General features: G+C 42.5%; 1 protein-coding gene across 1 annotated transcript; it reads left to right on the top strand.

Moving 5' to 3' along the window:
- The first annotated feature begins 279 nt into the window (after positions 1-279).
- On the top strand, positions 280-25,546 carry rspo4 (R-spondin 4). Its single transcript, XM_054616089.1, has 5 exons — positions 280-364; positions 7,835-8,023; positions 8,862-8,999; positions 10,234-10,440; positions 25,413-25,546. The coding sequence occupies exons 1-5, from the start codon at positions 280-282 to the stop codon at positions 25,544-25,546; spliced, it is 753 nt and encodes a 250-aa protein (XP_054472064.1).
- Positions 25,547-26,371: the final 825 nt, after the last annotated feature.

The following is a 26,371-nucleotide window of genomic DNA, read 5'->3' as shown; positions in this document are numbered from 1 at the left end:
GCCCTCCGTCCTCCGTCTCTTCTTCTGTGGTTTACAGACGCCTGTCTCCTCCTCTGAGCCCTCAACCCTCTGGAACAGAACAAAGGAGCAGAGGAGCGTCTCTCCTCTCTCCTCTCACCTTCACTCTACAATCCTTTCCTTACCTTCTCCGCTTCATCTCCATCCAGACGTCCTCTTTTAATCTTCTCTCTGTGGATCTACGTCTTCTACCTTCCTCCTCTGGAGTCCTCTCGGATGTCCTCGGCCCGGCGCTGAAGCGGCCGCGGTCCAGAAGCCCAGATGCATTTGAGACTGTTTGCCTTCGTGATGTCCTTCCTTTGTGAGGTGGTGAAGATGAGGTCGGGCGTCCTGCAGAAGCAGAACGGTGAGTCTCCATGTGTTCTCCACTCCGCAGGTAACTGAGCTGATACCATATCTGATATGAAGGAGGTGGATTCTGGATATTAAGATACATGTAAACATATTCAATGACCCTAACAATGTAAATATTAACACATAGATAAGTAGAACTTTAACACGGAGGTTAAGATTGTAAAAAGGTAACCTATTAAATAAAGTTTAAACTTGAATTACAGAATGTAGTTTTATCCACTAAACAGCTGCTGTTGATAAAAAGAGCTGACGTTGACTCCACTGTTGTTTTCTAATTTAATATCAGATAAAACATTAATAAACAGGTTTATCAGTTCACTAAAGAGCATTTTGTTAGGCTTTTAAAATAACAGAAAAATCAGGATAAGTGAAGTCATTTCATAACAGCGTCTCCATCCAGAAGACACTTTCATTTAAAATAAGATATATTTATTCATCATGTGTCTCGGTGTTTGGGGCTCGTCTCTGCACGATTGGAAACTCAGAACCAGATTTGTGTCTAATGATAAATTAAACAAAATGATTGCTGAGTCTTGTTTGAGCAGTTTGAGAGTAGAATCAGTTCTCCGGGTTCAGAACTCATCACTTCACACCAGAACGATTCATGTTGTCATTTCATCCTCCTTCATCTGCTCCTCACACTCCTCACACTCCTCACATCTGGACCTCCTTCAGATGATAATCTCACACCGTGTTTCGGAGGTTGAGCTCATTATTTTGTCCGTCAGTGTTTCTGGAGCCGACTGTGAGTCTTTAACTCTTCTCTGGTTGTGACTCCGGGTCCAAAGGTCCAAAGGTCTGCTGAGGTCGGATCCATTTGAGTCTAGAACTAAACACTGTCCCAGCTATGACATCACATAACTCAGATGTTCAGTCACATGATGACACCTCAGAATCAAAGCAGGGATGCAGCTGTGAATCCAGTGTTCTACCAATTATCCCATCAATGAATCATTTATCAATCATTAAAGCCACTCAGTCTGAGTGTGACGGAGAACATTTGAGCCCAAACAACCGCGGACATGTTGTCTGTCTGAGCATCACGTCAGCTGTTTCTTCTGACAGACAAAAGCTCCTGAACATGAGATCAGATCACATATGTTCAGATTTAGTGTCACAGACGTGTTATGAAATGAAAGCAGCTCTTTATATTTTCAGAAAGCTTCATTACCCGTCGGCCTTCACGTCTGAGGTGAAACATGTCGGACGTCGGCCATTACAGGCGGCACATCTTGTGTTGTTTTAACACGTCACCCCACCTGGCACCTTTTTCTTGTTAATCTGCACATCATGGTGCATTGTGGGTAATTTGGCACCGTCTACAGAAGCAGCGGCTGCTGTGTTTGGGAGGAAATCCCACCCTAAAAAATAGTTATCTCTTTCTACTAGTGTTTATAGGTTTTATCTATATAAAAGTTTATATCTCATATAAAAACATGATACTGTGTCACACTGATATTTGATTGAACATGAAGATTGAATTTTGTTAAAATATATGTGTGAATTGTACGTTTTGTTTGAGTAGAATTAATTCAATTCAATTCAGTTTATGTTGTAGAGCCCAGAATCACAAATTACAAATTTGCCTCAGAGGGCTTTAAATCTGTACACATGTCCTTAGACCCTCATCCTCTGTCCTTAGTCCTTACCCTCACATCCTCTGTCCTTACACCCTCACATCCTCTGTCCTTACACCCTCACATCCTCTCCTTACCTCACCTCCTCTGTCCTTACACCCTCCTCTGTCCTTATACCCTCACATATCCTCCTCTGTCCTTACACCCTCACCTCCTCTGTCCTTACACCCTCACCTCCTCTGTCCTTACACCCTCACATCCTCTGTCCTTACCCCTCACACCCTCACATCCTCTGTCCTTACACCCTCCTCTGTCCTTACACCCTCACCTCCTCTGTCCTTACACCCTCACATCCTCTGTCCTTAGACCCTCACATCCTCTGTCCTTACACCCTCACATCCTCTGTCCTTACACCCTCACATCCTCTGTCCTTACACCCTCACATCACTCCTCTGTCCTTACACCCTCACATCCTCTGTCCTTACACCCTCACATCCTCTGTCCTTACACCCTCACATCCTCTGTCCTTACCCCTCACCTCCTCTGTCCTTACACCCTCACATCCTCTGTCCTTACACCCTCACATCCTCTGTCCTTACATCCTCTGTCCTTACCCTCACCCTCCTCTGTCCTTACACCCTCACATCCTCTGTCCTTACACCCCTCTGTCCTTACATCCATCCTCTGTCCTTAGACCCTCACATCCTCTGTCCTTACACCCTCACCTCTGTCCTCCTCTGTCCTTACCCTCACATCCTCTGTCCTTAGACCCTCACCTCCTCTGTCCTTACACCCTCCTCCTCTGTCCTTACACCTCTGTCCTTAGACCCTCACATCCTCTGTCCTTACACCCTCACATCCTCTGTCCTTACATCCATCCTCTGTCCTTAGACCCTCACATCCTCTGTCCTTACACCCTCACATCCTCTGTCCTTACACCCTCACATCCTCTGTCCTTAGACCCTCACATCCTCTGTCCTTACACCCTCACATCCTCTGTCCTTACCCTCACCATCCTCTGTCCTTACACCCTCACATCCTCTGTCCTTACACCCTCCTCCTCTGTCCTTAGACCCTCACATCCTCTGTCCTTCACCCTCACATCCTCTGTCCTGTCCTTAGACCCTCACATCCTCTGTCCTCTCACATCCTCTGTCCTTACACCCTCACATCCTCTGTCCTTAGACCCTCACATCCTCTGTCCTTATCCTCCTCTGTCCTCTGTCCTTAGACCCTCACATCCTCTGTCCTTAGACCCTCACATCCTCTGTCCTTACACCCTCACATCCTCTGTCCTTACACCCTCACATCGGCACAGGAAAAACTCCCCTAAAAAACCCCTTTAACAGGGAGAAAAAAGGAAGACATTATCATTATCATATCATCATTCATTCAGAAAAAGCAACACTGACAGCTGACATAACAATAGCTTTATCTCGCCATAAAACTGATATCTAAATAAAGATGTTTAAAATCACATTTTCATAGTTAAAGAGGTTTAGTGAAGTTTAAAAAGCAGGATCAGTATGTAAAATATCTCATTAAATATCTGTGTAACGTTACAGTACTTTATGTTGGGTAGGATTAGACCGTTATCACACATTATGGATTATTTTCATGTGTCCTCAGACTCCCTCGGTTTAAAACCATCACTCCGTTCCTCCAGCACATGATGTGGATTCAGCTTTAGGGTGGAATTCCCTTTAAACACTAGCATGTCTCCTGAAGCCCCAGCGGAGCGTGTTACACCTGGTGCTTGTTAAAACGCAGTGCAATCCCATGCGAGGTCAAAGGTCGGCGCTTTACGCTACCTAAACCTGCCTCTACAGTCCCTTCAGCTCTCCGATGGATAGCATGTGTGAGGAGAATGCTTTGTCTCTGACCTCTAAGGGAGGTCCTGGATCAGCAAGACCTCCTCCTCTGTTCTCCTCTTCATCTTCATCTTCATCTCTGTTCACAGCCAATAATGACTCTGCTCAAGTCTTCATGTTAACAGATCCTGAACATGGGAAAGGTCAAAGGTCACTGTTAAGTGCTACTTAAACCAGCACATCAACGATGACAGGTCGACTCAGAATCACTTTGAGTTTTGGTTTGGAGGCTGAGTAGGAAGCCGCTCTGGGCCTCAGACTCTGACGCTCTGGGCCTTAAACTCTAACGCTCTGGGCCTCAGACTCTGACGCTCTGGGCCTCAGACTCTGACGCTCTGGGCCTCAGACTCTGACGCTCTGGGCTTCAGACTCTGACACTCTGGGCCTTAAACTCTAACGCTCTGGGCTTCAGACACTTTTTCATGATGATGATAACGTTAAATGAATATCTTTATAAGTCAATGAACACTAAGAGGAACCACACGAGTGGTTCTTCTATAGACGGACCTCTGCAGCCTTTAAAAACCAGCTGATTAATAATCATGAATATACATACAGCCTCACTACTTTAAACCAGAAAAGAGACAAAGAACCAAAAATGAAACACAATAAATAAAAACAGCTGCAATAAGAAACATGAAGCCACAAAGAATAAACAGCCTGAAAGCTCTTCTAGAATAAACAGCAGAATAAACTCGTGGTGAGTTCAAGTTACAGTTATTTATTTAAATTACAAAACAAATGTATTTATTCATTGTCATAATTTACTGAGAAAAACATCAAATTACAGTTAAATTACAGTAAAAATGTTGTTGATGACAAAGTGTTATGTCTGAATAAATTATTATTGATGAAAAGTTTATGTAGAATATAATATTCATTGTGCGGCTCTGCTCCAATCTTTACTCGGGTTCTATTGAGGAACCTTTAATGTCAGTTTAACAGAAATTAATATTAGTTAACAGTAACTAAAACAAAAGTAATAAGTTACATTTGATTCTGATGAAGTAATTGAAATAGTTTTTAACAGCGTAGCTGGTAATCTGTAAATTATTACATTTCAACAATCAACTCCCGGTCTGCCGTCCTGATCCCGGTGTGAGAGACAGAGCTCGATCCCGTCCGGAGCTGCAGTGATTGATTTAAGACTTGACCTTTGTTTTACTGCTGAATGGGAGAAACTAGAGATCAATAACCTAGAGATCAATAAACTAGAGATCAATAAACTAGAGATCAATAACCTAGAGATCAATAAACTAGAGATCAATAACCTAGAGATCAATAAACTAGAGATCAATAAACTAGAGATCAATAAACTAGAGATCAATAACCTAGAGATCAATAAACTAGAGATCAATAAACTAGAGATCAATAAACTAGAGATCAATAACCTAGAGATCAATAAACTAGAGATCAATAACCTAGAGATCAATAAACTAGAGATCAATAAACTAGAGATCAATAAACTAGAGATCAATAAACTAGAGATCAATAACCTAGAGATCAATAAACTAGAGATCAATAAACTAGAGATCAATAAACTAGAGATCAATAAACTAGAGATCAATAAACTAGAGATCAATAAACTAGAGATCAATAACCTAGAGATCAATAACCTAGAGATCAATAAACTAATGCAGAGATCATAATCATTTTATTTATGTTACTTTTACAATTTGTAAACAAGCAAACAAGTTTGATTGTTTACATTTTATTATATTTTCACTCTTTCTCACAGACAGGTGGACAGACAGACAGGTGAGCAGACAGACAGGTGAGCAGACAGACAGGTGGACAGACAGACAGGTGAGCAGACAGACAGGTGGACAGACAGACAGGTGGACAGACAGACAGGTGAGCAGACAGACAGGTGGACAGACAGACAGGTGGACAGACAGACAGGTGAGACAGACAGACAGTGAGACAGACAGACAGGTGGACAGACAGACAGGTGAGCAGACAGACAGGTGAGCAGACAGACAGGTGGACAGACAGACAGGTGGACAGACAGACAGGTGAGCAGACAGACAGGTGGACAGACAGACAGGTGAGCAGACAGACAGGTGAGCAGACAGACAGGTGAGCAGACAGACAGGTGGACAGACAGACAGGTGAGCAGACAGACAGGTGAGCAGACAGACAGGTGAGCAGACAGACTACTTATGATAAAAAGGTTCTTGAGAAAAAGTCAAATTGCAGATTCAAAAAACTACACAAACACTCACAGACTCACACATTCCTTCTGTGTCTCAGATAAGACCAGTCTCTATGTAAACTCTATGTCCTTCTGTCCTCGTCTCCTCTGTCCTTCTGTCCTCGTCTCCTCTGTCCTTCTGTCCTCGTCTCCTCTGTCCTTCTGTCCTCGTCTCCTCTGTCCTTCTGTCCTCGTCTCCTCTGTCCTTCTGTCCTCGTCTCCTCTGTCCTTCTCTCCTCGTCTCCTCTGTCCTTCTCTCCTCGTCTCCTCTGTCCTTCTGCCCTCGTCTCCTCTGTCCTTCTCTCCTCGTCTCCTCTGTCCTTCTGTCCTCGTCTCCTCTGTCCTTCTGTCCTCGTCTCCTCTGTCCTTATGTCCTCGTCTCCTCTGTCCTTATGTCCTCGTCTCCTCTGTCCTTCTCTCCTTGTCTCCTCTGTCCTTCTCTCCTCGTCTCCTCTGTCCTTCTCTCTGTCTCCTCTGTCCTTCTGTCCTCGTCTCCTCTGTCCTTCTCTCCTCGTCTCCTCTGTCCTTCTGTCCTCGTCTCCTCTGTCCTTCTCTCCTTGTCTCCTCTGTCCTTATGTCCTCGTCTCCTCTGTCCTTCTGTCCTCGTCTCCTCTGTCCTTCTGTCCTCGTCTCCTCTGTCCTTCTCTCCTCGTCTCCTCTGTCCTTCTCTCCTCGTCTCCTCTGTCCTTCTGTCCTTCTCCTCTGTCCTTCTCCTTGTCTCCTCTGTCCTTATGTCCTCGTCCCTCTGTCCTTCTCCCTCGTCTCCTCTGTCCTTCTCTCCTTCTGTCCTTCTCCCTCTCCTCTGTCCTTCTCTCCTCGTCTCCTCTGTCCTTCTCTCCCTCGTCTCCTCTGTCCTTCTGTCCCTCGTCTCCTCTGTCCTTCTCTCCTCGTCTCCTCTGTCCTTCTGTCCTCGTCTCCTCTGTCCTTCTCTCCTCGTCTCCTCTGTCCTTCTGCCCTCGTCTCCTCTGTCCTTCTCTCCTCGTCTCCTCTGTCCTTCTGTCCTCGTCTCCTCTGTCCTTCTCTCCTCGTCTCCTCTGTCCTTCTCTCCTCGTCTCCTCTGTCCTTCTGTCCTCGTCTCCTCTGTCCTTCTGTCCTCGTCTCCTCTGTCCTTCTGTCCTCGTCTCCTCTGTCCTTCTGCCCTCATCTCCTCTGTCCTTCTCTCCTCGTCTCCTCTGTCCTTCTCTCCTCGTCTCCTCTGTCCTTATGTCCTCGTCTCCTCTGTCCTTATGTCCTCGTCTCCTCCCTTCGTCCTCGTCTCCTCTGTCCTTCTCTCCTCGTCTCCTCTGTCCTTCTCTCCTCGTCTCCTCTGTCCTTATGTCCTCGTCTCCTCTGTCCTTCTGTCCTCGTCTCCTCTGTCCTTCTCTCCTCGTCTCCTCTGTCCTTCTGTCCTCGTCTCCTCTGTCCTTCTCTCCTCGTCTCCTCTGTCCTTCTGTCCTCGTCTCCTCTGTCCTTCTCTCCTCGTCTCCTCTGTCCTTCTGTCCTCGTCTCCTCTGTCCTTCTGTCCTCGTCTCCTCTGTCCTTCTCTCCTCGTCTCCTCTGTCCTTATGTCCTCGTCTCCTCTGTCCTTCTGTCCTCGTCTCCTCTGTCCTTCTGTCCTCGTCTCCTCTGTCCTTCTGTCTCGTCTCCTTCTCTCCTCTGTCCTTCTCTCCTCGTCTCCTCTGTCCTTATGTCCTCGTCTCCTCTGTCCTTCTCTCCTCGTCTCCTCTGTCCTTCTCTCCTTGTCTCCTCTGTCCTTATGTCCTCGTCTCCTCTGTCCTTCTGTCCTCGTCTCCTCTGTCCTTCTCTCCTCGTCTCCTCTGTCCTTCTGTCCTCTCCCTCAGATCACAGAGAGACATCAGAGGACTGTCGTGGTTGTCTGGAGTGTTCCCATGACAACGGCTGTGTGCGTTGCCCCGAGCGACTGTTCCTGCTCCTGCAGAGGGAGGGCATGTCTCACCACGGAACCTGTCTCTCTGCCTGTCCCTCAGGACACTACGGACAGAGAGGGAAGGACATCAACCGCTGCATGAGTATGTCTTCACAAAGAGCCTGTCTCACCTCCACACCTGTCTGTCTGTCTGTCTGTCTGTCTGTCTGTCTGTCTGTCTGTCTGTCTGTCTGTCTGTCTCTCCTCTCTCTCTGTCTCTCTGTCTTCTGTCTCTGTCTCTGTCTCTCTCTCTGTCTGTCTGTCTGTCTCCCTCTCTCTCTGTCTCCCTCTCTGTCTCCCTCTCTGTCTCTCTGTCTGTCTCCCTCTCTCTCTGTCTCCCTGTCTGTCTCCCTCTCTGTCTCCCTCTCTGTCTCTCTGCCTCTCTGTCTCCCTCTCTGTCTGTCTGTCTGTCTGTCTCTCTGCCTCTCTGTCTCCCTGTCTGTCTGTCTCTCTGTCTCTCTGTCTCTCTGTCTCCCTGTCTGTCTCCTCTCTGTCTGTCTGTCTGTCTGTCTTCAGGGTGAAGGATGGAAACAGTGACTCCGTGTCCTCAGAGACACTGTGAACAGAGTTTACACAATCAGACTAACTTCTTTAATTCAGTCCAGAGACACAGGAAGGTTTCTGACTGAAGACAAGTTTCTGAATCACAAACTCAGTCGTCATTTCTGGCTCTTATAGCTGCAGACAATATCACAGAGATATGTTGTGACTCACGTTCTTCATGATGCTCAGAACATCCTGATGAGTGAGACAGAGATCTTCAGAGGGAGTAAACAACCCGAGGAATCATGATCTCTGCTCTCTGGAACTGACCTCCCATCAGTTTAAACCTTCAACAGGAAGCACATCACATGAAGTTTGTCCAGCACGTCTCCCACAATGCACCTGGATGCGTCCTGTCTCTGTCCTCCTGCTCTGACCCGGTCTCTCCCTCCTCTCAGAGTGTCGCTCTCTGGACTGTGAGCACTGCTTCAGCCGGGACTTCTGCACCAGATGTAAGCCCGGCTTCCAGCTGTTCAAAGGGAAGTGTCTGAGCCGCTGTCCTGAAGGAACCTTGGCCCACCTGACGGACTGCCTGGGTGAGTCCAGACCTCCAGAGGAACCCACACCATGATCTGTGACCTGTTCTAGATTTCTACTATCCAGACAATGTTGTCTCTTCTTCTATCTCTTCTTCTGTCTCTTCTTCTGTTTCTTCTGTCTCTCCTTCTGTCTCTTCTTCTATTTCTTCTTCTGTCTCTTCTTGTTTCTTCTTCTATCTCTTCTTCTGTCTCTTGTTCTGTCTCTTGTTCTGTCTCTTGTTCTGTCTCTTGTTCTGTCTCTTCTTCTGTCTCTTCTTCTGTCTCTTCTTCTCTTCTTATCTGGGATCAGACTGGTTTTAGTCTAAAGTCTGACTGATGATGAACTGTTAGTGAATCTTCTAAACCTACTCATTTTAAACACTTTCTCGTTGATCAAACCGTTGTCCTTAAAGAAGTGACATGACGAAAGTTAACAAACATTTAAAACTGCAGAAAGCTTCCAGACTCATCTGACTTTTATTCAGAGAACTACGTTTTATTTGGAAGAACATTTATTTATTTTTGTTTTAATTTTTGTATCTGTAGCCAAACGTTGGATGCAGCTCATGATTCATGTGAGACGTCTTCAGAGAGGTTGTGCATCATCCTGAGTAAGTGAGATATCAAGCTGATCTCCATCATCACTGCTCCACCTGCTCCATCTGCTGCTACTGTTGTTGGTTGGCAGCTGGAGCACATCTGGTTTTCATGGTCATGTTGAGGTTTCATGTCTGACTGTTGGTACACACCTCGAGCTACCCCAGCACTCAGTCACTGCAGACTCACTCCAAACCCAGACCTGACCCTGATTGGTCGCTCCGCTTGGCTGCAGGTTTTTTCCGCTGTGGGCCGCGTGGAAAAAGTTGCGGCGATGGATTTTGTGGTGACATCACTCATCAGCGACCGTCCGCTGAGTGAAATGTCTTCAGCTGGATTTCATCTCACATGATAGAAATGTGGTCTTTATAAAGTCTTTATATGATGAATTATCTTTATTATCTTTTTGTTTTTCCCTTAAGAATAGAGATCCTCTGACGCTCTCAGACTGAGAGGAGACATGCAGCTTTAACGCTTTCATCTCTTCCAGTAGACACACGAGCTCCTTGTCTCTAAGTCCTCGTTGTGGATTCATCACTAGTGAACTGGTCGACCGTCTTCAGTCCTCTCCTCTCAGCGTCCTCTCTCACATATCTGGTTCTGTACAGTAGAATGTGAATGTGACCCTGACAGATCTTTGTCCTCCGTCTCCTAGAGGACTGTCTCCTGGTCCCGGTGGGAGAGTGGAGCGACTGGAGTGTCTGTCTCCGGGACGGCGTCTCCTGCGGCTTCAGGTGGGGCAGGCAGACCAGGACCCGGGGCGATGGGCAGACCAGGAGAACGCCTGAGGAGAAAGCAGCAGCACTTTGTCCGTCCCACAGCGAGACGCAGAGGTGCAGGATGAAGAAGAAATGTCCTTCAGGTGAGAAGAGCTTAGAGGAGCAGAAACCAGATTCATGGCCATTATTCAGAGTAAACATTTAAAGAGACTCGCTGCTTTATGACGTCGGTCTGAGAACATCTGTGTTCTGCTGTTCTGCTCTGTGTCGACACGGTTTATAAGGCCAAGTGGGGAACAGTTAAGCTCATAAACAGATTCCAACATGTGCTAGTCCTAATTAACAGCTTCCCTTTGAGGAGCAGAGGAGGAGGAGGAGGAAGCTTCTTCTTCTTCATTGTTCTGATGCAGACTAACAGTACAGTCGCTCTGATGCAGCTGCTTCTCACCTGTAGAGTCTGAAACTTTATCATTAAGCCAGACTCAATTTAATACATCAAGCTTATTCACAGACCCTGTGTTTCAGAACGGACTCAATAATGTCACGTAGTCTGGATCAGGTGTTCAGAGTCTCAGAGGTGAAGAAGGACGGTCAGGGGACACGTCTCCAAAAGACAGCAACTTATTTTATTTTACGTCTGCAACTAAAACAACTTAACAAACCACAAAGTTTCACTAAAGTGGTTTCATCGTGTTTCAATTTAAAACGTTAAACACGTGTTTCAAACTTTGACCGTGATCCAGGAGGAAACATGTTTCCTTCAAAAGTGACCGACACTCACTTCAGTAGTGTGGAACATGGTGTTATAGGAAACCTCCAGCTCTAATGCGTCAACAGACCGGAGGCTGGTCATCCGTTCTGCTCGGAGAACACGGGTCACCTGGTTCTGCTGTGATTCTGGAGCATCAGAACACAGCTTGTTTATGGGTTTGTGATGACAGCATGCAGTGGAACAAGTAAAAGGCTGAGGAGGAAACTGATTGATTATCTGGAGGAAAGTCCTGCATGGAGGGAAGTTTGAGAGCGAAGGTTGTGGAGAATGTGATAACGATGAATGTGATAATGATGAATGTGATAATGATGAATGTGATAATGATGAATGTGATAATGATGAATGTGATAATGATGAATGTGATGAATGTGATAACGATGAATGTGATAATGATGAATGTGATGAATGTGATGAATGTGATAATGATGAATGTGATAATGTGATAATGATGAATGTGATAATGATGAATGTGATAATGATGAATGTGATAATGATGAATGTGATAATGATGAATGTGATAATGATGAATGTGATAATGAATGTGATAATGATGAATGTGATAATGTGATAATGATGAATGTGATAATGATGAATGTGATAATGATGAATGTGATAATGATGAATGTGATAACGATTAATGTGATGAATGTGATAATGATGAATGTGATAATGATGAATGTGATAATGATGAATGTGATAATGATGAATGAATGTGATGAATGTGATAATGATGAATGTGATAATGATGAATGTGATAATGATGAATGTGATGAATGTGATAACGATGAATGTGATAATGATGAATGTGATGAATGTGATGAATGTGATAATGATGAATGTGATGAATGTGATAATGTGATAATGATGAATGTGATAATGATGAATGTGATAATGATGAATGTGATAATGATGAATGTGATAATGATGAATGTGATAATGATGAATGTGAATGTGATGATGAATGTGATAATGATGAATGTGATAATGATGAATGTGATAATGATGAATGTGATAATGATGAATGTGATAACGATTAATGTGATGAATGTGATAATGATGAATGTGATAATGATGAATGTGATAATGATGAATGTGATAATGATGAATGTGATGAATGTGATAATGATGAATGTGATAATGATGAATGTGATAACGATTAATGTGATGAATGTGATAATGATGAATGTGATAATGATGAATGTGATAATGATGAATGTGATGAATGTGATAACGATGAATGTGATAATGATGAATGATAATGATGAATGTGATAATGATGAATAATGTGATGAATGTGATAATGATGAATGTGATAATGATGAATGTGATAATGATGAATGTGATAATGATGAATGTGATGAATGTGATAATGAATGTGATGAATGTGATAATGATGAATGTGATAATGATGAATGTGATAATGATGAATGTGATAATGATGAATGTGATAATGATGAATGTGATGAATGTGATAATGATGAATGTGATAATGATGAATGTGATAATGATGAATGTGATAATGATGAATGTGATAATGATGAATGTGATAATGATGAATGTGATGAATGTGATGAATGTGATAATGATGAATGTGATAATGATGAATGTGATGAATGTGATAATGTGATAATGATGAATGTGATAATGATGAATGTGATAATGATGAATGTGATAATGATGAATGTGATGAATGTGATAATGATGAATGTGATAATGATGAATGTGATAATGATGAATGTGATAATGATGAATGATGAATGTGATAATGATGAATGTGATAATGATGAATGTGATAATGATGAATGTGATGAATGTGATAATGATGAATGTGATAATGATGAATGTGATAATGATGAATGTGATGAATGTGATAATGATGAATGTGATAATGATGAATGTGATAATGATGAATGTGATAATGATGAATGTGATGAATGATGATATGTGATGAATGTGATGAATGTGATGAATGTGATAATGATGAATGTGATGAATGTGATAATGTGATAATGATGAATGTGATAATGATGAATGTGATAATGATGAATGTGATAATGATGAATGTGATGAATGTGATAATGATGAATGTGATAATGATGAATGTGATAATGATGAATGTGATAATGATGAATGTGATAATGATGAATGTGATAATGATGAATGTGATGAATGTGATAATGATGAATGTGATAATGATGAATGTGATAATGATGAATGTGATGAATGTGATAACGATGAATGTGATAATGATGAATGTGATGAATGTGATGAATGTGATAATGATGAATGTGATAATGATGAATGTGATAATGATGAATGTGATGAATGTGATAATGATGAATGTGATAATGATGAATGTGATAATGATGAATGTGATAATGATGAATGTGATGAATGTGATAATGATGAATGTGATAATGATGAATGTGATAATGATGAATGTGATGAATGTGATAACGATGAATGTGATAATGATGAATGTGATGAATGTGATGAATGTGATAATGATGAATGTGATAATGATGAATGTGATAATGATGAATGTGATAATGATGAATGTGATGAATGTGATAATGATGAATGTGATAATGATGAATGTGATAATGATGAATGTGATAATGATGAATGTGATGAATGTGATAACGATGAATGTGATAATGATGAATGTGATAATGATGAATGTGATGAATGTGATAACGATGAATGTGATAATGATGAATGTGATGAATGTGATGAATGTGATAATGATGAATGTGATAATGATGAATGTGATAATGATGAATGTGATAATGATGAATGTGATGAATGTGATAATGATGAATGTGATAATGATGAATGTGATAACGATGAATGTGATAACGATGAATGTGATGAATGTGATAATGATGAATGTGATAATGATGAATGTGATAATGATGAATGTGATAACGATGAATGTTACTAACAGGAAGAGCAGTGGTGGAGGTTCTCTTCCTTTAACATGAAACCAGGGTCTGATCATATGTTTCATCACAGTACTGAGTTTAAAGCGTTGTGTCCTGAGATGGAAACATGAAGTATGAAGATGAGGAGAACAATGAGATGAACGTGGAGCTCACTCGGCTCCACTTTGATAAAAAAGGACTGCTCTGCGGGGAGATAACATCTAAAAGCACCTCAGCTTCATCTCAGGTTTACGCTTCCATCCAAGGATATCGGCCTCCCGGAGCCCTAAATCTCCTCATGTGTTCTGTGTTTGTGAGCATCCAGTGGAGCAGAGAACCGCTGGAGACTTTCAGAGGAGCTGCTGTCAATGTGGTTAGAACAAAAACAGATATTTCACTATGTGTTGGAGGCAAAGCCTGGCTCTTATTTCTAACTCTACATTAACTTAATGATCAACTTCATGAACACATTCCAAAACATTGGAAACCAAACTCTGCAGCGCTTTCCCTTCAAAAACAAGCTGTTGTTGTGACCTTTTTTATTGTTCCATACTTTCATTGTTCCATATTTTCATTGTTCCATATTTTCATTGTTCCATATTTTTCATTGTTCCATATTTTCCAGCAGGAAAAGCTGTGAGACATTTAAATATTGTGGAGGAATGTCCACACAGTGTGTGTGTGTGTGTGTGTGTGTGTGTGTGTGTGTGTGTGTGTGTGTGTGTGTGTGTGTGTGTGTGTGTGTGTGTGTGTGTGTGTGTGTGTGTGTGTGTGTGTGTGTGTTTGAAGTAATTATCATTATCTCTGTCAGATCGTGTGTCCGTTGGCATTAGCGGAGGAAGAAATGTGATCCAGCAGAGTCTGGTTTGTGGACCCGGTCTGTGGATCTAATAGCACACATGTGGGATAAAAGCGGTCCGTGGCATCTCCCTGACATTCCTCTGTTGTTCCAGATTAGACAGCTCTAGTCCTTTAATCCCGCTCTCTTGTTGTCTTATTGTTTTCAGATGATGAGGATGGACATGGTCTCGTCTCACGTCTCCCTTTTTCTCTTGCCGTTGTTTTTCCTCCTCTTAAATTCCTCTTCAGATGGTTCTCTGGTGGAGATGTTTATTGGTATCTATAGGATCTTATCCACAGAGACTTTTCATGAGAATCCAAGTCACAGGTTCAAGTCCAGCCACGTGTTCAGAGGTGGAGATGAAGGACATGTGCAGGTGCTGCTGTCCTGGCTCTGATTGGTTAGAGAAGCGCACTGGAAGGTTGGCAGTTCATTTCCTGTACCAGCAAAATCAATCTGGACGGATCCAGTAAACAGGGTCTACCCTGGATGAGAATGGGTCAAACAAGACTAACAGTCTGCAGCCGGGCTGTTCTTCTGACGCCGAGCTCCACTTAAACTGGGAAGTTGGATTTAAGTTCCAGATCGGAGAAATCAACCCTAGCGCCCCGAGGTCAGGACCTCACCAACCCAGACCTCAACCCCCGGTTCTGATGAGTGAAGTCAAAGCTTCCTGTGTTAAAGCTGCATTCTCTCTGCTGTCCACCAGGGGGCGACTCCTCTGGTTGTATAGAAGTCTATGAGAAAATGACTCTACTTCTCTCTTGATTTATTCCCTCAGTAAACATTGTAAACATGAGTTTATGGTCTCAATCTCTAGTTTCAAGTCTTCTTCAATACAGCATGATGTTCATTTAGTAAATGATGCTCCATTTAGAGTCAAACAGACCATAAAGCAGGGGATGCTTTAGGGCGGGGCTGCACACTGATTGACAGGTCCACACTACGGAGTTGTCCTGTCTTGTTGACACTGCAGCAATTTTACAAACAAAATCTATATGATGATGAACTATATGCACAAGATAAGAAGTTCTCATTAAAGGCATTGAGGTTCTTTAAAGTCATGTGATGAGATCATTTCCTCGGTGCTCCACAGCTTTAGAGTTTCAGTAGGATGAAGTCCAGCCCCCTCCTGTACGCTCTCCTCTCCGTGGGTCGGATCTGCTGCTTTAAAGGTCTATTTTATGATGATGCACTTTATCAGAAATGATGAGGTTAATACATATACAGTGGGGGAAATAATTATTTGATCCCTTGCCGATTTTGTAAGTTTGTCCACTGACAAAGAAATGAACGATCTATAATTGTTATGGTAGGTTTATTTTAACAGTGAGAGACAGAATATCAAAAAAAATAATCCAGAAAATCACATTATATAAAAGTTATAAATTGATTTGCATTTGATCGAGTGAAATACGTATTTGATCCCCTAACAAAACATGACTCAGTACTTGGTGGAGAACCGTTGTTGGCAAGCACAGAGGTCAGACGCTTCTTGTAGTTGGTCACCAGGTTTGAGCTCATCTCAGGAGGGATTTTGGTCCACTCCTCTTTGCAGATCTTCTCCAAATCCTGAAGGTTTCGAGGCTGTCGCTTGGCAACTCTAAGCTTCAGCTCCCTCCACAGATTTCCTATGGGATTAAGGTCCGGAGACTGGCTAGGCCACTCCATGACCTTAATGTGCTTCTTCTTGAGCCACTCCTTTGTTGCCTTGGCCGTATGTTTTGGCTCATTGTCGTGCTGGAAGACCCATCCACGACCCACGTTCAGTGTCCTGGCTGAGGGAAGGAGGTTGTCGCCGTAGATTTCACGGTACATGGCCCCGTCCATCCTCCCCTCGATGCGGTGAAGTCGTCCTGTCCCCTTAGCAGAGAAACACCCCCAAAGCATAATGTTTCCACCTCCATGCTTGACGGTGGGGATGGTGTTCTTGGGGTTATAATCAGCATTTCTCTTCCTCCAAACACGGCGAGTTGAGTTGATGCCAAATAGCTCGATTTTGGTCTCATCTGACCACATTACCTTCTCCCAAGCATACTCTGAATCATTCAGGTGTTCATTGGCAGACTTCAGACGGGCCTGTACATGTGCCTTCTTGAGCAGGGGGACCTTGCAGGCGCTGCAGGATTTTAATCCATTACAGCGTAGTGTGTTACCAATGGTTTTCTTGGTGACTGTGGTCCCAGCTGTCTTGAGATCATTAACAAGTTCCTCCCGTGTAGTTCTGGGCTGATCCCGAACCTTTCTCATGATCATCGATACCCCACGAGGCCAGATCTTGCGTGGAGCCCCAGACCGAGGGCGATTGATGGTCATTTTGTGTTTCTTCCATTTCCGAATAATCGCACCAACAGTTGTCTCCTTCTCACCGAGCTGCTTTCTGATGGTCTTGTAGCCCATTCCAGCCTTGTGCAGGTCTACAGTCTTTGCCCCGACGTCCTTAGACAGCTCTTTGGTCTTGCCCATGGTGGAGAGGTTGGAATCTGATTGATTGATTCTGTGGACAGGTGTCTTTTATACAGGTAATGAATTGAGACAGATGTCTTTCATACAGGTAACGAGTTGAGATTCAGAGTACTTTCTTAAAGTGAGAGGACTAATCTAACCGGTCTGTGGGAGCCAGAATTCTTGCTGGTTGGTAGGGGCTCAAATACTTATTTCAAATGCAAATCAATTTATAACTTTTATATAATGTGATTTTCTGGATTATTTTTTTGATATTCTGTCTCTCACTGTTAAAATAAAGCTACCATAACAATTGTAGATCGTTCATTTCTTTGTCAGTGGGCAAACTTACAAAATCGGCAAGGGATCAAATAATTATTTCCCCCACTGTATGTGGAAAATAAGCAACACAACGGTGAGAATTATGGTGATCATAAGTGTTTTCTGTTTTAAAGGGAAGGTAGATGTTTTCATATTTTATGACTTTGTTCTTATTAAATTGCAACTTTATTCTCTTATTATTACAGTTCTTTCTCTAAACATTATGACCTTATTCTCACGTCTGAATGACAAAGGCCAGGCGACAGCTAGACGTTACTTTTTCTGCTGGCTCACTATTTCACTGGAGGACTGCTGATGATAAATGTCTGATTATGTTTCAGAGGTTACAGGAGTACAGGATGGTAATAAATGGGTTCATATTCAGCCTCTCACAGCGGGCGTTAAGGCTCCATGCAGCAGCCGAGGAGTCGATTCTTTGGGCTTCAAATCAATCAGGAGTCAAAGGATCTTAGAAAACCCTCTGTGGTGTTCAGCTCATAAACAAAGAGACCTAAACAGATAAGAGCCTCGAGTCAGTTTGATCCATCAGAACTGTTTTTATATATATACATAAATACTCAGCCAGCACCACTGAATAAATAACAAATCAATGCTTTTCTGAAGTTCGGCCTGGATACATACAGCGGGTAAAATAAGTATTGAACACGTCACCATTTTTCTCAGTAAATATATTTCTAAAGGTGCTATTGACATGAAATGTTCACCAGATGTCGGTAACAACCCAAGTAATCCATACATACAAAGAAAACCAAACAAATAAGTTCAGAAATTAAGTTATGTGTAATAAAATGGAATGACACAGGGGAAAAGTATTGAACACGCCTACTGAAATGTATTTAATACTTGGTACAGAAGCCTTTGTTGGTGATGACAGCTTCAAGACGCCTCCTGTATGGAGAAACTAGTGGCATGCATTGCTCAGGTGTGATTTTGGCCCATTCTTCCACACAAACAGTCTTCAGATCTTGAAGGTTCTGTGGGCCTCTTCTGTGAACTCTGATCTTTAGTTCTTTCCATAGAGTTTCTATTGGATTCAAGTCAGGTGATTGGCTGGGCCATTCTAGCAGCTTTATTTTCTTTCTCTGAAACCAATGGAGAGTTTCCTTGGCTGTGTGTTTGGGATCATTGTCTTGCTGAAATGTCCACCCTCGTTTCATCTTCATCATCCTGCTAGATGGCAGCAGATTTTTATCAAGAATGTCTCGGTACATTTTTCCATTCATCCTTCCTTCAATTATATGAAGTTTGCCAGTGCTGTATGCTGAAAAACAGCCCCACACCATGATGTTCCACCTCCAAACTTCACTGTTGGTCTGGTGTTTTTGGGGTGATGTGCAGTGCCATTTGACCTCCAAACATGGTGTGTATTATGGCCTCCAAAGAGTTCCATGTTGGTCTCATCTGACCAGACTATATTCTCCCAGTATTTCACAGGCTTGTCTAAATGTTGTGCAGCAAACTTTAAACGAGCTTCAACATGCTTTTTCTTCAGCAGTGGAGTCTTGCGTGGTGAGCGTGCATACAGGCCACGGCGGTTGATGCATTACTTATTGTTTTCTTTGAAACAATTGTACCTGCTGATTCCAGGTCTTTCTGAAGCTCTCCACTAGTGGTCCTTGGCTCTTGGACAACTCTTCTGATAATTCTTTTCACTCCTCTGTCAGAAACCTTGCGAGGAGCACCTGGGCGTGGCCGGTTTATGGTGAAATGATGTTCTTTCCACTTCCGGATTATGGCCCCAACAGTGCTCACTGGAACATTCAGAAGTTTAGAAATCCTTCTGGAGCCAATGCCATCAGTATGTTCTGCAACAATAAGGTTGTGAAGGTCTTGAGAGAGCTCTTTGCTTTTACCCATCATGAGATGTTTCTTGTGTGACACCTTGGTAATGAGACACCTTTTTATAGGCCATCAGTTGGGACTGAACCAGCTGATATTCATTTGCACTGACAAGGGGCAGGATTGCTTTCTAATTACTGATAGATTTCAGCTGCTGTCTTGGCTTTCCATGACTTTTTGCACCTCCCTTTCTTCATGTGTTCAATACTTTTCCCCTGTGTCATTCCATTCTATTACACATAACTTAATTTCTGAACTTATTTGTTTGGTTTTCTTTGTATGTATGGATTACTTGGGTTATTACCGACATCTGGTGAAAATTTCATGTCAATAGCACCTTTAGAAATATATTTACTGAGAAAAATGGTGACGTGTTCAATACTTATTTTACCCGCTGTATTTATGTGTAGAAAGACTCTTTCAGGTACAAACACGTGTTTCCTGTTAAAGTGAAGCTCATTAGTTGTATTTATGGTGATAACCTCCCACTGATTTACTCGTCTCCATTTTAAAGAAAGAGAGCGGCACTGCAGCGATTATTCAGGAAGTCATGCTTCTCCGAGCTTCAAGAGTCAAAGAAGCTGCGTAGCTTTTGTTTTATGATGCAGTGCAACATAAATGTAGGTGGAGGAGGTTTGGTTTCCACGGTCAAAGTCCAGCAGCATCTGTCTTACATCTACATTACAACAGGCTGAAACAACTGAGGCTGAACTCTCTGCCAAACGTCCATCCTTTATTATTAGTCCATTAGTGCAGCAGCATATTGTTATTTAAATCCTGCAACGAAGAAATGAATGAATATAACTCATAATATACAACACAGGTCCACGTGGCTTGTTGCCAGTTCTTACTTTTCTACTCTGAATGATGAAAAAGAGAGAAACGCTCAATTCTTACAAGTGATTCCTCTTGGGAAGTGGCTGCAGCTGTACTTCAGTTTTTAATGTGCTAAAAGTAATAAAGAATGAAGCACAGGCTTGGTAGAGTCCCACAGCACATTCAGAGTCCTGCACGCTACAGCGAGTCGGACAAAACAAGTCCAGAACACGACATGAGGCTGAACAGGGCCGTCCTCTGAGATCAATACGTCTCCGGTGTGAATATTCCAGAATACTGACAGGAAATGACCCAACAAGGGCTCTGACTTGGTAAAAAACACAATAATCTCTATATTTAAGATAGATATGTTTTTGTGACGACATCAATCAAGCTGCAGATTTGGACGTATTTTTGTTTCTAAATAAATCCTCACAAGGCCTTCTACAATCTGTCTGTGAGGAGATGAGATGGAGAGGAACCACCATACCTTCCTCTTATTTTCTGGATAGTTTTATTTCTTCAGGCCACTAAAAACTACACAAAGCAACTAAAGAGAACCTCTCTCTGGTTGACCTGCAGCTCACTGAGTTCACTGCTCTTTGTGCTGGTTACAAACAGACGGAAACCTCCTGTTTCTTTAAAGTAGAGTCAGTGCTTCCTGTGTTAAAGCTACATTCTCTCTGCTGTCCACCAGGGGGCGACTCCTCTGGTTGTATAATAATAATAATAATAATAATCAATCCTTTATTAGTCCCACAATGGGGAAATTATTTCTCTGCATTTAACCCATCCCGGAGGAGCAGTGGGCTGCAATGAAGCGCCCGGGGAGCAACTTGGGGTTAGATGTCTCGCTCAAGGACACCTCGGCATGTTGCCGGTAGAGGGGCAGCCGCCCGTATAGAAGTCTATGAGAAAATGACTCTACTTCTCTCTTGATTTTGGGGCGGCTGTGGCACATGAGGTAGAGCGCTTGTCCCGTAACCACAAGGTTGGTGGTTCAAACCCCTCTACCGGCAACATGCCGAGGTGTCCTTGAGCGAGACACCTAACCCCAAGTTGCTCCCCGGGCGCTTCATTGCAGCCCACTGCTCCTCCGGGATGGTTAAATGCAGAGAATTGTAATTTCACCGCTGTGGGACTAATAAAGGCTTTATTATTATTATTATTATTATTATTATTATTATTATTATTATTATTATTATTATTATTATTATTATTATTATTATCATTATTTATTCCCTCAGTAAACATTGTAAACATGAGTTTATGGTCTCAATCTCTAGTTTCAAGTCTTCTTCAATACAGCATGATGTTCATTTAGTAAATGATGCTCCATTTAGAGTCAAACAGACCATAAAGCAGGGGATGCTTTAGGGCGGGGCTACACACTGATTGACAGGTCCACACCAGAGACGTATACGAGTCTCTACGTCACTCAGTCCATATATGTATATGGTCACTTCCTGTTCACTGGTTGATAAAAGACAACATGGTGAAGGTGAAATTCTCCGAACTCAAGGCTTTAAAACGCCCACAAACCAAAGAGAGACGTCACCATGACTACGTCCACTTCTTAAATACAGTCTGTGCTTTCAACCTGTGTTTCTCTTTTACTTTGTCAAACTGACCGGTCTCATAGAAATGAATTGGATCAGATGTAAACGTGAGTAACGGGTAGGTTTATGATCTGATTTCCTCATCGGCCCAACAACAATATTAATCTGTGCCATTCAGTGTTATTATTCTAACTATACATCTATGAGTGTCTAAAAGTGACTTGGAGAAAGATCTGGATGCTGGTCAGAAGGTAAAAGCGATGCTCTCGTGTTTCTTGAACGTCCTCCAGATGAACTTCACAGAACTTTTACTTTATTCTCTAAAACATAATCCTTTTATCACATCAACAAAGCTTTTGTCTCAAACTTCCTTTGTTGTTTCTTCTTTCTTCTTTCTCAGCTCACCATGACGAGTTTCCTGCTGGGGTAATTTCCAGAAGTAATGTTGGGACAAACCCCAAGGATTCAGAGAGAGTTATGGTTTCCTGTCCTCTCTGTGAAACATGTGGACGGACGCTGTCCACACATTATTACAGAGACAAATAAGGGGCAGCCGTCGTGAGCTCACATCCATCAGTCGGTACAGTCCTAACTGTCCACGTCTCTTGTGCTTTGGGGGGGCGGCGTTGGAGTTCCCAGTTTCCCCCACAAACCTTCACAAAGACAGACAAGTCTTCATGAGGTCTTCTAAAGGTCCTCATTTCATTGGACGGACAAGTCTTCATGAGGTCGTGCAGAATAATTCTCTGAAGACAAAAGAGAAGTTGCGAAACAATAGAAGTAAACGGACGAGGCATCTTTGATACATTCGGAACTTGAAAACAGTGAATACGATGAACACCTGTGGAGCACATTGTGTCTAAGTTCTTGATGGTCTGATAAAGAGTTTTGGTTCATTGAAGAGATCCAATCCAGCCCAAAGGAATCAGTCACACTAGCTGTGAACTTGTGCAAATGCCAGGAATCCACATAGAAACATACTTTCCTCATGTCTGCCCACAACGCTGAGGGAAAGCAGGGGAATCTCACGGCTGGCTTTCACTCCGACCCGCCTCTAAATTACATTAAGGCCGTTAAAGGCGTAAACGTGAGAAAAAAAGAGCTGGAGTGCAGAGAGCTCCTTGTTCTCTAATGAATACCGGTTGTCCACAGCTTTAGTTTGCCCGAGGCTACGTCTGCAGCTGGAACTTAAAGCCTGTGATACTCAGGAGACACTTCTTTAGCTGTCTGTCTGTGTTGTGTTACAGCACAGTTAGCTCTACTCACATCCATGTGCTGCTGCACTCACTGCCTTCTGAAATCCAGAGGAACTCCCTCTCTGTCAGATGGGATCAGTCCCACTGGTTGGTGGAGAGAAGAAGTTCTTTGCAGTTAATCCACTTCCATTTATCAAAACAATCTGGACTCAACAGAAGTATTTAGTAGTAAAATGGAAATGCTGAATAGCTCCCAAAGCCTTCGAGCTGTCTTTTTGACCAGGTATAAAAATCAAGTGTTCCTGAGAATCTTTTATAACAAGTTTTTATGTGTTTGTAACCTAATAAACACAGTCTGGTGCTTAAATGTTACAACTAGATGATAAAGACATGGGACAATAATCATCATGAATAGATCAGTTCTGACAGTAACATGAATGGATGATCTTCAGCTGTTTGTCAACCGAAAGGGTTCACCGATAGTTATAGAAATAAGAATAAACCTGGATGAGTTCATGTGTTTAAAACAGTAAAACTTTGTTTGTGGAGTTTTATTAAGATAAGATAATCCTTTATTAGTCCCGCAGCGGGGAAATTTGCAATAAGTAGCATTATATGACGCAGTGCTCATTTCATTTAATGTGTGAAAGCTCAAGTTTCTTGTTCCTGGAATATAAAGTATCCGGGTGGAGCAACAGGGCAGGTTAGAGGTAGGAAGCATGAGGGAGTTTAGTGTCGATGGTATGATGATTAGTGTCTGAATACAGTCGAGTCCCAAAGACTCACAGGTCCAACAGGACATCAGTCAGTAATGCTGATCGGACTGGAGGCCAAAAGGTCGTCTGGTCCTTCAACCTGTTCGTGGCTGCCAGCAGTAATGGACCCTACAGGCTTCAGGAGGAGCTGGTTCTGAGAGGAACCAGTGGACTATGTGAGACTGTGGTGGGTGGACCGTGACCTCGTCCTCGTGTCCTTTAAGAGATAAATGAAGAGGCTAGATCTATGACCTAGTTAACTGTTTACTGAGAAGTCCATACCCGATCTTCATACTATGATTCATATGGTCTCTTATGAAAAGTTACTTTTCAGTTTTGAAATTTCTTTCAGTGATACTTAACCCTTAAAGCAGTGCCTAAACTGAACTTTCTGGATCACAGTTCATTGTGGATTTTGTTACAGATTAAAATCTGATATATATACATATGTATATATATATATATATATATATATATATATATATATATATATATATATATATATATATATGTATATATATATATGTATAGGTATATATGTATGTTTTTCTGTGGTTCCTGGCAGATAAAAAACTAAAAGATATGAAGCGTTGGAAGTTGGAGGTTGGCCTCTTTTCTTCTGTCTTTATTTATTTTTCTCTCTGATGTCAAACCAAACTCTAAATCAACCTCAGAGCTGTATTTTACAGAAGATGATTCCACTTATAAACCGGAGCCAAAGATACTAAAGCTCTCTTCTCCATCGCTCAACATTAAAAGCACATTGTTCTCTGGAGGCTGACGTCTGCTGTAACAGCACGAGACACTTCTACGAGATGATGAATGTGTTTAAGCCTGACGCGTCAGGATGACATTGAGATCTTTAAAGTGATGTTAAACCTGATCAGTGGTTCTCCTCTGAGGACCAACATTCTCCTCTGGAATACTTCACTGACACTCGTCACATGTGGACTCGGACCGTCGAGCTGATGGAGCTCACATTATCCTTCACAGTAATGATGCTGGATCTCAGCGCTCTGCCTCCGTCGGCTCATGTTCCACAACGTTTGATGAAATATAGACGATCCATGGACGGGTTGCTCCTTCTGGTTTGGTTGTTTGTGATGTGGAGAGGAAGGTGCAGACCAGCTGTTTGTTCTCAGGTTCTGCTCGGTATTATGGGGTTTTAAGGTCCAGAAGCTGAGCTCTGATCCAGTTCAGCCTGGTGGGAGGAACCCGCTCACTTAGTGGATCTCTTTCATTCTGGTTCTGACGGTTGGAATCAGAGAAGCTGTTCATGAAATTGAACCTGTAATCAGCTGTTGCTTTGTGCGTTATCTGCCCACATCACGCTTCTCACCTCCTGTCGGTCCTGCTTTGAATGCTGGGTAATGCAGTTTGAGACTCTTGTAACAGAGGGACATATGGAGACAAACATGGACGGAGCAGGTTTCTCTTCTTCTAACCGTTTCACAGCAGAGCTCCAGATTCATCCATTCATAGATTCCATCAAACACTGACCTCGGTTAACTGATCCACACACACACATCCACACGGCTCAGAACATGTGTGGTTCAGTTCACTTCCTCACTAAGTGCTTTTGTTGTCAATTTCCTCTTTTTACCGTTTAAACTTTTCCTCCGACAGAAAGAAGACAGAATAAAAGAGGAGGACTCGGGGGGAAGAGGGAGAGAAAACGACAACAGCTGCTCGACAACGACGACGCTGGATACCCGGTCAACGGGACAACGGACGGCGCCGCAGAGACCGGGGACGTCTGAGGACGAGACGGACACCGAGACACACAGGACTAAGAGGATACCAGGACACTCACTGGTTTACTAAGTGGACATGAGGACAAAGACCAGAACAGACTCTGGATCAGTTTCATAAAGTGAAAGTGTAACATCTAAACTGAAGAAATGTTTGGAATCCTCAGTCTTCTTCTTCTCCTCCTCCTCTTCTTCTTCTTCTCGTTATTCTTCTTCTTCTGTCTTCGTGAGGAAGTTACCTGCTGCTTCCAGTCGTTTCTGAATCAGAGAGACGACGTTAGAAAACTCTGAGAGGAAGACAATCAGCTGATTTACACATATTTAATAATCATCTAATTAAAGTAAACGTTCTGTTTTTGAATTTAAAGGCTGTAAATGTTGTATTTTATCAGAACAAAAGAAGAAATCCTCTCACGGTAAAACGTTTCACTTTAAATCACAGTTGAAGTCTTTAAACATTTAAATCACATATTATAAGTATTTACATTAATATTTACATTAATATGTGAGGTGATGTAATCTGATTACGCTGCAGTAAACATGACTGTGACTGATTCCTTCCTCTCTCATCTCCTGGCTGCTCATTGGCTGCTCTGTTTATATTTATCAATATGACTGAATGGGATTTTATTCCATAACATGAATGTATGTTTTAATAAATGTTTATGTTGAAGGTTTATTTACAAACACTACATTCATTGAACCATCAGCAGACGGGTTACATTAATATTTCTCTTCTCTCCTGATGATTCTTATTGTTGGAGTCAATAAAAAGATAAATGTAGATTTGAAGGTTTTATAAACCGTAGTTGTAATAAGTTTATTATAATAAGT

This window comes from Anoplopoma fimbria, chromosome 17, assembly GCF_027596085.1.
Source record: "Anoplopoma fimbria isolate UVic2021 breed Golden Eagle Sablefish chromosome 17, Afim_UVic_2022, whole genome shotgun sequence".
In the NCBI taxonomy this organism is placed as follows: Eukaryota; Metazoa; Chordata; class Actinopteri; order Perciformes; family Anoplopomatidae; genus Anoplopoma; species Anoplopoma fimbria.
The sequence above is the reverse complement of the archived record's forward strand: the minus strand, read 5'-3'. Positions and strand labels throughout refer to the sequence as shown.